General features: G+C 42.1%; 1 protein-coding gene across 9 annotated transcripts in view; it reads right to left on the bottom strand.

Moving 5' to 3' along the window:
* LOC143368024 (uncharacterized) overlaps nt 1–15,547 on the bottom strand; it is a 113,401-nt gene that overhangs the window by 48,521 nt on the left and 49,333 nt on the right. For 4 of the 9 annotated variants that reach the window (XR_013085124.1, XM_076810352.1, XM_076810350.1 and 1 more), the window contains exons 2-3: nt 13,762–13,945; nt 116–263 (exon numbers count right to left, since the gene is read on the bottom strand). Coding sequence is in view for 6 of the 9 variants with exons in the window: in XM_076810352.1 (XP_076666467.1) it covers nt 116–263; nt 13,762–13,945 (332 nt within the window). In the remaining 3 variants the exon portion in view is untranslated. Of the gene's footprint in view, nt 1–115; nt 264–10,360; nt 10,527–13,761; nt 13,946–15,547 lie in introns of those variants that run through there. The other 5 variants (XM_076810355.1, XM_076810354.1, XM_076810353.1 and 2 more) reach the window with 4 other exon arrangements.

A 15,547-nucleotide genomic window follows, 5' to 3' on the forward strand; every position in this document is an offset into this window, starting at 1 on the left:
GTTAGAAAGTTATCACTGATGACGGCTGAGAAAGGATCTCTATAAGATGTCTCACTTGGTTAACTGAATAAAATTATAGATATGAATTATTTTTAAATATATAATTACAACTTACGAAAAAGACTTATCACCAATACTGGCCAATTGATTGCTCATTAGTCCCAATGCTTCAACACCGACAGAACTCGGGAGTGCGTCGTTATCCAGCGCTTGCATCCCAGAGCCGACTACATCTAGCTGAGTCACATATTTTTCGGAGAGATCTGTAATCATTAGCATTTCGTCTTATATATAATATATTTTGTAAATGTCTCACAATGGACAATGCCACTTTTTATCATTTTAGAACCACGCCGAAAGGGATTTTTTTTACAGAGCATGCATCAGTATTCTGTGTGTTCTAAAGAATTAGAACAGCATAATTACTGTGTTCCGATGAGAAGTTACCGCGAGAGACTCTAGGGTCCGAATAGTATACAGGGTGTCCCAAAAATGTCGGAGTTCCTTGAAAGGAGTGACTCAGGGGCTGATTTGAAACAACTTTTTCCTTAGCGAAAATATTGTCCGAAGCTTCGTTAACGAGATATTAACAAAAACCCCCGACCAATCAGAGCGCGCACCTTCCGCCCGAGCTCCCGTTGTAGCGTTGGCTACGCGGCAGGCAGCTGCGCTTGTACTACGAAGGTATAAACAAGCAAGTTGGCATGCACCGACGGAAATTGGGTTACACAGTTTTATTTTAAAGCGGAATTTTAAATAATAATTGTTTGAAGTGTGAGGACAAGAAATAGGTAAATTTCACTTTCAAATAAGGCATAAACGAAAAGGTAATGTAACAGAAAATGGACGACAAGTGATCATAATTCGTTATTGAGGTAAAAATCCGTAGTTTAATCACGGCCAACATAACTAAATTTAAAAAATAATATTAGGTGTATGAATAAATTCTTTCAGACTGGATTTACATAATCGGTATAAAGCAACCGAATTTCTATCGCAGTGATATTCGTAAGCTACTAGAAAAATGGCAAAAGGTAATAAACAATAATGGAAATTATTTCGATGATTGAGTTGTTTTTATTTTTTTTTTTTAAATCAAACTGTTATTGAACCCTAAAATCGAACAGAACTTATTTCTACACTTAGTAATCACTAATAAATTAAATAACACTCACCCCTACGGGCATTCCTTTCCTTTCTTTCCTTCCATTTCGGAAACCAGTGTCACTAAGTAGATCACTGTGCCGATCCTGGTTATCGGTGGACGAAAAGATTTATGGTAGGGTTGCGCCCACTGCTCAGCTGATCGCAGGTATAACACCACCCGAAGGTAAGGATCGCAACGTCAAGTGCGTCCGGGTTAATGTACCGAATATTCACTTCACTGCACGGCCACTAACACTGATCACTTAATTTACTTTTCATGGAACGTGTTCCTACGTTATAAAATTGGTGGCCCCGAAAGGGGCCGAACACTGTTAGTTGAACAGTTGCTCGATGTGACCACCCTCAGCGTCTATGCACGCCTTGCGGCATCATTGACTCCGTTGAGAATGATCTTGACGCCAAACGCCGAATCGTATCCTCGCTGGGGGTTTGGATGTGCGGGTATTCCCGTGCAAACACTCGCACAGTAGCACTTGCGTCCTCGTTGTTCCGGTCGTACACCCAGAACATGGCGTAATATTCTTGAGCGGAGAACATTTCTGGGACGAGATTGCTAGTTGACTGACAGGATTATTTCCAAGCAACTTCCTCTACCCCAAGTAGTTTCACTCGTTCCATTATGAGTTAACTCCCACCAGAACAAGAGGATTTAGGTAAAAAGAAGCCAGCACATTTTCGAAACACACGTTCTTTGCAGATGTGCAACGAACGACCCATCCTACACTTTCACCTAAGTCCGCGCTCCGTCCTTTTACTGCCAATGTACCCGTTGCTTCGAGACAGACAGCAGACACCACGTGTTTCGGTTCAAAAGGGCCCGAAGAGAAGAGAAACAGAAAGTCTTCGAGTTGCTATAAAGAAGAAAAGGCATACCAATCCCCGTTTCCGCTTTCCAATACCGTGAGGTCACGTCAGCTACGAAACGGAACCAACTAAGCCATAAATTACCCAAAATAAATCGTTCTCTACCGCCGACTCGCAGGACAATATGGTAATAAACCGCGACCCTGGCGAAATGCTTTGGCCAACCAGCCTGATTAATTTTTGGGAACTAGCAATTAAAAAGTAATATCCAACATCAATACGCCTCGCGGAGAGATACAGGAAGAAAGGGGGTAACTCGTTTACTGCGCGTAGTCCCGCCTGCTTCGTGTTTCCTTCAAATTAAAGACAGATTCCTTATCTCTCTATTCCGTGCGAGAGAAGGTGGGTTTCAGGGAGGGGATATTGCTGTGAAGAGGGCCTCTTCAAGACAGTGGCCGCTTCAGAGGGATGCAGGGCAGATTTTTTTAGGTTACGACCAATCGGACTTCATGCCCACCTTTTCTCGCACGGAATACGCCAATGCGTGCGTTTGTTTTGAAATTCGAGCGTGTCCTTATACTCGAGAGATAAGGGACCTGCCTTTAATTGGAAGGAAGGACGAAGCAGGTGGGACTACGCGCAGTCAGCGGGGTACCCCCTTTCTTCCTGATTATCTCCGCGAGACGTATTTAAAATTAATCAGGCTGATGGGCCAAAACATTTCGCCAGGGTCGCGGTTTATTACCATATTGTCCTGCGAGTCGGCGGTAGAGAACGATTTATTTTGGGTAATTTATGGCTTAGCTGGTTCCGCCTCGTAGCTGACGTGACCTCAGGATATTGGAAAACGGAAACAGGGTTGGTATGCCTTTTCTTCTTTATAGCAACTCGAAGACTTTCTGTTTCTCTTCTCTTTGAACCCTATCGCGAAACAAAGGGTACATTGGCAATAAAAGGGCGGAGCGCGGGCTTTTGTGAAAGTGTAGGATGGATCGTTCGTTGCACTTCTGCATAGCACGTGTGTTTCGAAAATGTGCTGGCTTCTTTTTACCTAAAGCATCTTTTCCTGCTGGGAGTTAACTCATAATGGAACGAGAGAAACTACTTGGGGGTAGAGGAAGTTGATTGGAAAAAATCCTGTCAGTCAACTAGCAATCTCGTCCCAGAAATCTACTCTGCTGAAGAATATTACGCGGTGTTCTGGGTGTACGTTGTTCTGGAACAACGGGGACGCAAGTGCTACTGTGCGAGCGTTGGCACGGGAATACCCGCGCATCAAAACCCCAAGCGAGGGTACGATTAGGCGTTTGGAGTCAATATTACACTCGACGGGGTCGATGATGCCGCGAGGCAGTGACATGGATAGACCCAGAGCCACGCGGAACCGCCGCCTAGAGTAAGTCGCAGTACAAGATAACTGCAGCAATTATTAATTAAGGAAAACGAATGTTATTTAATAATGGATGTATCTGCATTTTCTTCTAGTGCCAGCAGAATGACGGTACACCGAACTCTGAGGGAAAACACGTTGCATCCTTACAGCTATGTGATCAACATTTGCACCCCGGGGTTGGCGACCAGCGGGTTCAGTGTGGCTGTTGGGAGAAGTACAACGGAATCCGTCGTTCTGCAAATACATATTGTGGACGGACGAAGCACTCTTCAATAGGGAAGGGTGCTTCAATTCCCACAATCGGCATTTGTGTAGCAACGAGAATCCACTAGCGCTTCGGACACGCGCAGCACAAGTCCGTTGGTGGATTAATGTATGTGCCGGCATTTGTGGTGATTACATCGTTGGGCCGTACATGCTGCCAGACAAGATGGACGGCCCAACGTATAAACTGTTTTTAGAGCATGTTCTGCCGGATCTCATGGACCACATTCCAAATGAGATCCAACGGAACATGTTCTATCAGCAAGACGCGGCTGGATATCACTACGCCACAATTGCCCACGACTACCTAAATGAAACCTTCCAGGACAGATGGATCGGCCGCGGCGGTCCTGTTGCGTGGCCCCAGGTTCACCGGATATTACGTCGCTGGATTTTATCTTCTGGGGCTAACTGAAGGTAATTTCATTATTGCTGTTACTTTTTTTTATAGGTATTCTTTTTTCCCTTTCGTTTTGTATTTGTTGTACAACAATCATTTCAGGATGAGTGGATTCACTGGAAGACATAGTCGTGCGAATTCACGCTGCAGTGGCAAATATAACGCCACAAACATTGCAGGCCGCCCAAAGACAGGTGATTGTACGTGCTGAGGCGCGAATAGATGCTGAGGGTGCCACATAGAGCAACTGCTCAATTAACAGTAATCGGCCCCTTTCTGGGCCACCAATTTTTATAACGTAGGAACAACACGTTCCATGAAAAGTAAATTAAGTGATCAGTGTTAGTGGCCGTGCCGTGAAGTGCATATTCGGTACATTAACCCGGACGCACTTGACGTTGCGATCCTTACCTTCGGGTGGTGTCGTATACCTGCGATCAGCTGAGCACTGGGCGCAACCCTACCATAAATCTTTTCGTCCACCGATGACCAGGATGGGCATAGTGACCTACTTAGTGACACATGTTTCCAAAAAGGAAGGAAAGGATGGAAAGGAATGTCCGAAAGGGTGAGTTTTATGTAATTTATTGGTGATTATTAGGTGTAGAAAAAAATTCTTTCCGATTTTAGGGTACAATAACAGTTGGATTTAATAAATATGAAAACAACTCAATCATTGAAATAATTTCCATTATTGTTAATTACCTTTTGGCATTCTTCTGGCAGCTTACGAATAACACCGCAATAGAAATTCGGTAGCTTTATACGAATTATGTAATTCCAATTGGAAAGAATTTATTCATACACCTAATATTATTTTTTTAATTTAGTTATTTTGGCCGTTATTAAACTACAGATTTTTACCTCAATAACGAATTACGATCACTTGTCGTCCATTTTCTGTTACATTACCTTTTCGTTTATGCCTCATTTGAAAGTGAAATTTACCTATTTCTTGCCCTCACACTTCAAACAATTATTATTTAAGATTCTGCTTTTTAAAAAAAGCTGTGCAACGGGGTTTCCTTCGATGCATGCCGACTTGCTTGTTCGTACGTTCGTAGTACAAGTGCAGCCACCTACCGCGTAGCCAACGCCACCGCGGGAGCTCGGGCGGAAGGCGCGCGCTCTGATTGGTCGGGGGTTTTCGTTAATATCTCGTTAACGAAGCTTCGGACAATACCCTCCTTCCCGCTACCTGCAACTCATTCCTTTTTCCCTTTCCCTATTTCCGCCTTCATGTCCGCCGTCAACAAGTTATACAGGTACGGGCTCATTGGGCACCCCTGTCTGATCCCCCTCGCCGTCCAGAAGGCCTCCGTTGCCTTTCCACCTACTCTCACTATACTCCTCGTTTCCCTTATCACTTCCCCTACTCTTTTTCGCAGCCGCTCCCTTACTCCACTTTCCATTATCGTACTTTCCTTTCCTCACCTCCCTGTGCACTGAATCAAACGCAACCTTCAGGTCTATGAGCAGAGCAACCATCTTCTCTTTCTCCTTGCTTATCTGCCTGCTAATAAGGTAATTCAGTACATAGATGTTATTTATCGTCCCCATCCCTTCCCTGAAGTCGGTGGCAATATCTCTTTTCCCTCCATTTCCTCTTTCAGCCTATTCGCCAGCACCAACACGCATACTTATACAGCGTCGGCATAAGCGTCACCCCCCTATAGTGCTCCCCCCGCTTCCCATCTCCTTATTTTTACTATTAAAGCGCTATTATCCCCTCCTTTTGCTCTCCATCACCTCTCTTTTGTTTTCCATGCTCCCCAGTCTCGCCACTACTATTTCCCCGCCCTCCCTCGCCCTCCCTCCCCGTGTCCTTCTTGCACTTACTATTTCCACCCTTGCTCCTATTTCCTGAAGGAGAAAAGAGATTATGAATAATGCTTTCCACCCCCTCTCTCACCTCCCTTCCTCCACTTTAACTCTCCTCACCATAATATTCCTTCTCCTCTCCTCCTTCTCCGTTTCCACCAGCATTTTCTCTATTCTCTGCATCTTCCCTATCACCTATTTTCCTACTTCCTCTCCTTCCCTCTTTTCTCTCTCCATCCTACTAATCCTTTCCTCCAGTTCCTTCCATTTCTTTCCGCCCTCCCCCCTCTCTCCACTTCCTCCAATCTTTCTCCTAACCTCTCTAACCTTCCCCACATTTCCTTACTCTCTTTCGTCCAGTTTTCCTCTCCCATCTTAATTTCTTCTTGAATCTTCTTCATTTCCTCCCTTATTCCCCTTCCTTGTCCCTTCACCTCCTCGAACCCTTCCCTCATCTCCTTCCTCACTGCTACCAGCAACTTCTCTATCTCTCCCTTCTCCCCTCCCTACCCTTTATCCGGGGATCTTCTAGTTTTCTTGCTGCCCTCAAACGCATACTCTTCCCCCTTCCTCCTCGCCTTCTTCTCCCCCGTCTTCCTCCCTTTTCCTTTTCCACCATTCCCCTAAACTGCCTGTACTGCTTGTACTATTCTCTCTGCTCCTCCCCCATCTCACAGCATTTGACGGTCTTCCCTTTTTTTTCCCTCTTCCCCCTCCTTACCTGCCTTGCTGTCACCCAGTGGCATCTTCCACTTCCCAGTTATCTCCTTCTCCTTCAATATCTTCTCTCCCTCCTCTTCCAAACTCCTATTCTTCCTCTCCCGCTACTCTGCCCCCAATCTCATTCAAATCTTCCCGCTTACCTATTTGTCTCCCGCCCGCTCCGCCTGATATCGCTACCTCTTATGCTCCGTCCTTCTCGTTCTCTCCCCTTCTCACCTACACCAACCGTTCTCCTAACCTCAACGTCGTACGGCTCCTTCTCCTGCTCACTCTCTTCGCCTTTCGCCCACCTATTTCTCCTGCCCTTCACCCGAGGTCCTCCTCCCTTCTTCCTTTCGTTCTCCACATTCGCACGTTCACTCTCTCACCTTCTCACCTCCTATTCTTCAGCAATCGCATCTGCTTGTCACTCCATACACATCGGAAGACGTATAATGTGGTATGATAATATCGATGTGATATTTAAATGTAAAATAGTGTTTGTATTATATGACAATGCACAAGAAAATAGTATTATCATTATAATTATTTAAATTTCTACAAATTGTTTTAGTAACTGCAAAGTAAATATATTGAAGAAAAATTTGTTCTTTTTGCTTATGGGAGCGCAAGTACCTCCGTAACATTTCAACACAATTATTAGTTACAAATTTTAAGGAATGTGTAATTTGTTGTATGTTTAAAAATTAATAACAATTTAATATTTATAAACGATTTCGTCATTTAAAAAATATTTACAAACCTTAATTATTATACATGTCTACATACATACACCACATAAATGTCAAAATAAGCTCGGGATTTTCCCACTCTTATCCGCGTTGTTAGGGATACCGCGCGACGCTAAGGAGGCGACCATGACAGACCAGCCACTAGCCCGGCTAGCCCGTCATGGCAGCCTACGTAGCGTCGCGCGGTCTGCTTGACAACGGAGGGCACGTAGCGCGAAAGACAGATTAGAAGGGGAAGCAGGTGCGTGAGGGACCCCTACGTTGGACAGCGCTGCATAAACTGTCTAAAAGAAGCGGTGTATACAGAAACTTCCGAAATTTAGAGAGGATAGGAGAACAACTAATAATAATTAACTTGGTTGATGATGCACACACTGAGTAGAACTTTATTACACGTCGGGTACGGTACCAAAGAGAGCGCTCTCATGGCGCGACTTGGTTTTGTGGCGGCACGTCCAATGAGCACGCCGCCTCAATACGTCCAGGCTTGTAGTTTGGTCATCGGCGACATCAGCGATATCGGCGACGTATCGAATTTCGGCGCCGATGCGTAGCGCTACGATTGCATCTTAGGGGTTCTCGGAAAGCAGCGAGGACCGTCGTCGATACGTTATTGTATAAACATCCTGTACGGCGCGAGAGACGACGGTCCCCGAAAGATCCGCGCCCAGAACCCACAAAGGCAGTCAGGACAAAACCAGCGAACAGTACGAACGGCACCGTTGACTGTTCGACGTCTAATAATAAAAGAAAGATTATCAAGACTAAACCTGGAAGTCATTCACTTTCCCGTCACGCACAGTTTTGATGAGTGCGGTGTAAAAAAATCGGAGAGCCCGCGGTGGGGACATCGATAGATATCGGGCGCGATGTGCCATCTGCCGATAGCGCGCATCGCGAAGTGACAGAGGCCTAATTTATCGGCCTTTGCCCATATTATGTATGTAATGTCTTTTTAAGATTGTCGGTTAGGTGGTCTAAACGCCAAAGAGAAATACACAAATAAAATATAATCAATTTTTAATGCATAACTGTTTTTTCTTCACCCTCCTCAGCCTCCAACCTTCTGCATGTACGCTAGATTAAGACGATAGTTGTAATTATTATGTAGAAGTAGTACGATTCATGATCAAAGTGGTATGATAGACGTTCGATAGATGTTCAGAGTGGTTCGATAGATGTTCGATAGATGTTGAAAGTGGTCCGATAGACGTTCGATAGATGTTCAAAGTGGTACGATAGACGTTCGATACACGTTCAAAGTGGTTCGATAGATGTTCAAAGTGGTACGATAGACGTTCAATACATGTTCAAAGTGGTTCGATAGATGTTCAAAGTAGTACGATAGACGATCGATAGATGTTCCATACATGTTCAAAGTGGTTCGATAGACGTTGGATACACGTTCAGAGTGGTACGATTCACGTTCGATACATGTTCAAAGTAGTTCAATACATGTTCGATACACGGTTGATATGCGATCAAAGTGCTGCGATTCACGTTTGATACATGTTCAATACACTTTCGATGCACGTCGCCTTCGCCGCTGTCGCGGTCGCCGACGCGGTCGCCGCCGCCTCCGCAGGTACGTAATACTTTGCAATGCTTTGTGAGTTTGATGTTCAATAAGTTTAATGTGTCAATATTATATGGTTGATTGTGTGTTCTAGGACTTGCTGCACCCCGTGCCGCTGCAGCGGGTGTTACGGCCCCTGCGACAGCGGCCATATGAAGTGTTGCGGGTGCTACAGCGACCACGGCGGCCGATGGTGCAGATAGTCGCATCACCACACCTGTCACCACCATCACCCCCACACTATTAGTTTTTATATTTTCATTATTTTTCTGTTATTATTATTTTTTTCCTTTTTTCATGTATACATTATATATTATTATTATTAGTTTTTATATTTTCATTATTTTTCTTTTATTGTTATTTTTTCCTTTTTTCATATTTTTTCCTTTTTACCCCCATCACCCCCGTCACCCCCACACTATTAGTTTTTATATTTTCATTATTTTTTCCTTTTTTTATATATTATATATTATTATTATTATATATTATTATTATATTCTTATTAATGTAACAATATATAATTTCTTACAACATATTATTTCTCTATTTATTTACCCGTCTTCCTCTTTCTCTTCCCGGCACCATAATTCTTTCCACGATTCATGCGTACGCGTTGACGTTTGGCAACGGCTCATGGTGTGTGTGCGTGTGTCACATATGTGACGCTCCGTTGGTTTCGGTATATGTACCATTCGGGAAAGGCTAATGTTTCTGTTTTTCGTTATATATTAATATCTTAAAATTGATATTTCCTTCCTTACCGACTTCACCCGCGGGTTTCCCCCTCCACGCACTTCGGTATCGGTTCGATATCGATTCGGTATCGATTGATTCGATATCAGTTCTCACGCCATACCCCCCACCACTCCGTCATCTCTATGACCCCATCCGCCGCCGCCGCCGCCGCCCGCCGGCAAAAACAAATTTTGAAAATTTTCAAACTCAAATTTGGATTTCAAGGTCAGGGAAAATCCTTATCATGACCTTGAAACTCAAATTTGAATTATAACCCGCCTAGCTATACTACTTATAGTCAAGGTGGGCCTCAGCCCTTCGATAGAGCAAGAACCCGGTAAATCATTCCAACCGCTCGGGGTGATTTACAGGAAGTCCTATCAGGACGTAACAAATCAATCGCCAAATTTTTAACTAGAATCTTAAAATCTTCCTACATGTAAATGTATGCAATATAGTCATTATTCGAAAAGAGATAGAAATAAGAATCTTGAGCAAGCGAAAATGTCACGACTATGTCAAAAAGTCCCTGACCTCCAGTAGATTTGTTTAAACAAATGATTGCAAAATTACATGTTTAGATACAAATACATATAAACGTCTTCTGCGGGGAAAATAACTAAACAAATATGTATTAGTCTTTAACAAATTGTTTAAACAAATTAATTGTACAAATCTTATGTCGGATTTGGTATCAGCAACCTCAAAGACGACTAACAATATGTACAACTTTTTCGTTCATTTACCGAGTTTCTTGTGCGCCATATATTATCTCAGGGGTGCACAGGACCCCCAATTCCGGGCGCGAGCGCACATTCGAGCTCGTTCAAGAACAAGCGAGTCCGCCAACGGAGTGGGGAGCGGTAGGAGTAGTGGGAGCGGAGCGTCACAGATTGCCGCAGGGGTTTCCAGAGTTTGACGCTCCGAAAGTAAGGCACACTGTCGGGAATTTTTAAAAGAAATGTATTGAGTACTATAATTCCAATCTCTGTACTTTTATTAATTGAAATTTGAAAAATGTGTTCAAATTTTTGTATGCAATAATAGTAATTTGGTTCAAAGTTATAATGGTATTAATAAGAGGGGTTTGAAAAAAAATTTGTTGCTGGCGAGCATGAGTTTGGCTGTCGTAATCATCTGAAACAAAAAACGTACAAATGTTCTTAATCTACATGAGTGTGGTTATCGTATGAACTAAAATGAAGGAAAAATGTTGAAAAGCACAAAAATGGTTGTATTTCAAATGAAAACATTAATTTTTTGGAAAAGCATTTGTTAGTTTTCTCTGTTGCAAAATTGGATTTTTGTAAATAATTACTTCATTCTAGTCCACAGGATAACCATACTCATAGATTAAGAAACATTTTGCGCTTTTTGTTTCCGATGACTACGACAGCCAGAATCATGTTCGCCAGCAACAAACTTTTTTAAACCCTTCTTTCTGCTATCATTATAACTTTGAACAAACTTATTATTATTGCATACAACAATTTAAACATTTTTCAAATCTCAATTAACCCTCCGTATCCTTTGTCTGAGTTAATTTTAATTACGTATTTTACTTTCACGTATGACGATACTGCGCCGGGTAGAAGAAATGGCAAACAATGTGGCAGACCGATTAAGAAACGTCGCAAGTAATTTTGTTTCGTATTCTTTAGCTCTGGATGAGAGCACGGACATCTCTGGTACGCCACAACTTGCCATTTTTATCCGCGGGGTAGATGAAAATTTAGTAGTTACGGAGGAATTGCTAGATTTCCTTCCATTGAAGGAAAGCACGACAGGCGAGGATATTTTCTCATGCGTAGAAGAGGTCATAGAACGCGGTAATTTGCAGTGGGATAAGCTTGTGTCAGTAACAACTGACGGAGCTCCCGCTATGGCTGGTAGATTCATCGGATTAGTAGGCCGCATTCAATCGAAGGTAAAAAATTTAGCAATTCCTCGGGAAATAATTGCTATACATTGCTTAATTCACCAGGAGTATTTATGTGCTAAACGCGTTGAATTAAGCGATGTAATGGCAGTTGTTGTCCAAACTACTAATTTTATTAGACATAATGGCAGTAAACGTAGACAATTCAAAACATTTTTGGAGGAACTGGACGCTGAGTATGGCGAACTGCCGTATCATACAGAAGTTCGTTGGCTCAGCCGCGGAAAAGTTTTGGATAGATTTTTTCACCTTCGTGAGGAAATTGTTATATTTATGAATGGGGCGGAACGTCCACTTCCTCAACTTGAGGACAATGCCTGGATAAGGGACCTTGCTTTCTTATCCGACATTGTCGATCACTTGAGTAAACTCAATGTATCGTTACAAGGTAGAGACAGAACAGTTATAGAACTTTTTGATAGCATTCAATTATTTAAAGCTCAATTGCATTTATTCATGGGCCACCTACGGACTCAAGTCACAACTCATTTTCCAAAATTAGAATCAGTCTCCGTAGGAAATAATTTCAATTTCAATAAGTACGCCGATATATTACAAACTCTGCATGACGAATTTTCCTCGCGTTTTCAAGATGTCGTGAAAATAGATAAAGAATTAAGTATCATAGTAGCTCCATTTCAATGTGACGCGATTTGGCTCCAGCGCATTTACAATTAGACATATTAGAATTGCAAAATAATAGATTACTCAAGTTGAAATATGGACAGTACGAAAATGTTTTAGAATTCTACAAACATCTACCACGGACCAGATTTCCTCAACTCCATCAGCTTGCCGCGACCATAAAATCCAATTTTGCCTCAACGTATGTGTGTGAGCAGCTCTTTTCTCAGAAGTAGATTAACCGATTCAAATTTGAAAAATTGCCTCGTTATAACCACTTGTCAGGACATAGATCCTGACATTCCTACATTAGTACAAACCAAAAAGCGGCGGATATTGAAAGAAACCTGAACCGTAGTATCGATTGACGAGACAAATGAATAGTAATAGTATTATAGTACCATTACTATTTTGTTGTCATATATTGTATTACCTATACTAGAAATACTACAAGTACTGTTATAACAATAATAGTAGTTGTAGTAATGGTGGTGGTGCTGGTGGTGGTGTAAATAGCAGTAGTACTGTACATATTAATAATAAGAGTAAGAGAGAGAGAGAGAGAGAGAGAGAGAGAGAGAGAGAATGGTGTGTGAATCCAATCAGTTCTTTTCAGAACTACCAAATCTTGTCAACGAGGGATAACAAGAACTTTCACAAATCAGTTATTTTCAGAACTACCTCATCCATGACGGAATACTCAAGGTTTCAAATTGAAGAAAAATGAATCCGCGATTAATAAATATTAACAAATTATACATAGAAATATATGTATATTCACGTATGGATCTAATATTGGACCAACTTTATAAGTATCCGAATACTTTTGTGGCCCACTGTATATGTATATATCACATATATGTTATTAGATATCTTCAAATGCAAATACTCAAATTTACGTATGCGAATTTGTTAAAATTAACTTTCTGAATATAATATAAAATTCTGTACGTTTTCGTTTGGTCTTGTATATCTATCGCGAGTATGCTTGTAGTTGTAACAGGCATACTGCCTTTGCAGTCATAGAGTTCCCCACCACGAGACATTATACCGAGGAGTGGGGGTGAGCATACCACGGTCGAGCTCGGGGGCTCACCGACTGCCCTAGGGCAGACTTACAATTAGTGTGCACCCCTGGTCTATCTCGTAAACCACAGATTTCAGTCTTTTATAATTTCTGTGCACGGTAGCTTGCTTAGAAATTATTTTAAGTCTTAAAGTAATATATGTATTTTGTACATTTTTTCTTGCTGAATTCGAGTACCTATTTAGTCGGATTTTGAGTAGGACCTACCATTCTTTTTATACATTGGCTTGAAAGAAAAATGTCAAGGTTTGTAGAAATAAATCATACGCTGATACCAGTGCTAATAGTTGCATAATTCGAATATAATTTGTTTAAAACTGGATCACACTAAACCGAAAAACTTCGCGAAAAAAGGATCAAAAGGTATTGTAGGTGTTAAAAGCTAATCAAACCATTCTACATAGTACCTACATATTAAATTAGCGTACATAGTTAATATGCGTAGAATCAAACGAAACAATTTAAATCATAGCGACTGAAATCGAAATATTACATACCGGGAAATCTGGCGAAAGGTGTTCCCATACAACTGATATCCATCTTTGTAAAATCCTGGTCATCCTGAACCCAGCACATGCACATTGTATTGAACGTACATGGCACGTTGTGGCACTTTATCGTACCCAAAGTGCATAAAACTAAAATGATCTTGATGGAAATGCATTTTAGTTTGTTTGACATCTGTATAAAAAAAATAAATGATATGTAGCAGGTACATTTATTTAAAATAAATGATGATACAAAATGTTAATGTGATTCATATTTTTATCTATTTTATGCTTTGAAACGAATGAAAATTTTAATTTTATTGCTCATCATATAGTCGTTGTTTTCAGTATGTTTCGTGATTGATTGCAATTTAAGACCTACTCTTACATCTGATAAGAAGGGGACCCGAAGTGTGGCGCTGATTTTTTTACGAGCTTTTGCAGGGTGATGAATGCTTGAAATACTGAAGATAATGATACTTATATGGTGTTCGGCATAAATGGTTTACGATAGAGTTTCCCAACCTTTTTTGCTCACCGCCCCCTTTTCAAAGTTTTTTTTTGTTCAGCCCACCCTTCGGGGAAACTATCTCCATTATCACAATTTCCAAGTGTAGCTATGTATATAATTTTTTAATCTTAACCTTACATCAGCGAAGTCCAGGTGGGCGGTCCGAGGACGCTAGCATCCATAGCGTCTTCTACGTACTGCGTGGAAGGGGGTGCTCGAAGCCATCGAAGCGGCTGGCATGCAACGGATAGGGAAAACTTTAGTAATGTGCGTGTAGGCTCGTACCCTTAAGGGGAAATTCCATGGCGCCTGGCTCGCCGACTCCCGCTCACCAAGCCATCTCGCCGAACCTGGGCGAGCCGACCCGACTCGCCGAGCACGCGCGGTGGAACTTCACCTTTAGGGCCTAAGGGCACACTACTAGAGTTTTCCCTATCCGCGGCATGCCCGCTGCTTCGTTGGCTTCGAGCACCCCCTTGCACGCAACACGTAGAAGACACTATGGATGCTAGCGTCCTCGGACCGCCCACCTGGACTTCGCTGCATTACATACATACATACATACGTATAACTTAGTCCAACATGTATGAAGAGTCGATTGAAATGATTTGGTATCATTTTTGTAAAGATGCATGACTTTAATGTTTATAGAATCAGTTGAATATGCAAGTGTTTGTTTAAAATATGTTTGGGAGACCAAATTTTTCAAACGCATTCTTATCGCCCGTTTTCCCTCCTCCTTTACTGTTCCTAAAAGCAGCAGCGCCCACGCGTTCGTCGACGACTATTCAAAACATGCTATCGTTACATTTCTGAACTCGAAGGATGAAATTAAAGACCACATCAAGAAATCCATTGCCAAAGTAGAATTGGAAACAGGTAAGAGAATCAAGAAATTTCGTTCGGATAACGGAAGAGAATACTCCAACAAAGAGTTGAAGACTTAGTTTGAGGAAGGAGGTATAAAACGTGAAAAATCAAACATAGAAACTCCTGAAATTATCGGAATAGCCGAATGCACTAACAGGACGTTACTCAACTTAGTGAGATCGATGCTCCGGCCAGCTCGATTACCTCAAAAGTTTTGGGCAGAGGCGCTTGCTACGACTACCTGCATTAGAAATTGCGTATCTCAAACATCTCTAAAGGATCATATTCCACTCGCTATTTGGATAGGACGAAGTCCAAGCGCACGTCACCTAAAGCCAAGTCCAGACCTGAATGAGTATACGTTGAGTAAAACTGAGCACGCACGAATATTCTATTGTGGGCGGGTGAAACGGT

Source organism: Andrena cerasifolii, chromosome 4 (assembly GCF_050908995.1).
Source record: "Andrena cerasifolii isolate SP2316 chromosome 4, iyAndCera1_principal, whole genome shotgun sequence".
Classification (NCBI taxonomy): Eukaryota; Metazoa; Arthropoda; class Insecta; order Hymenoptera; family Andrenidae; genus Andrena; species Andrena cerasifolii.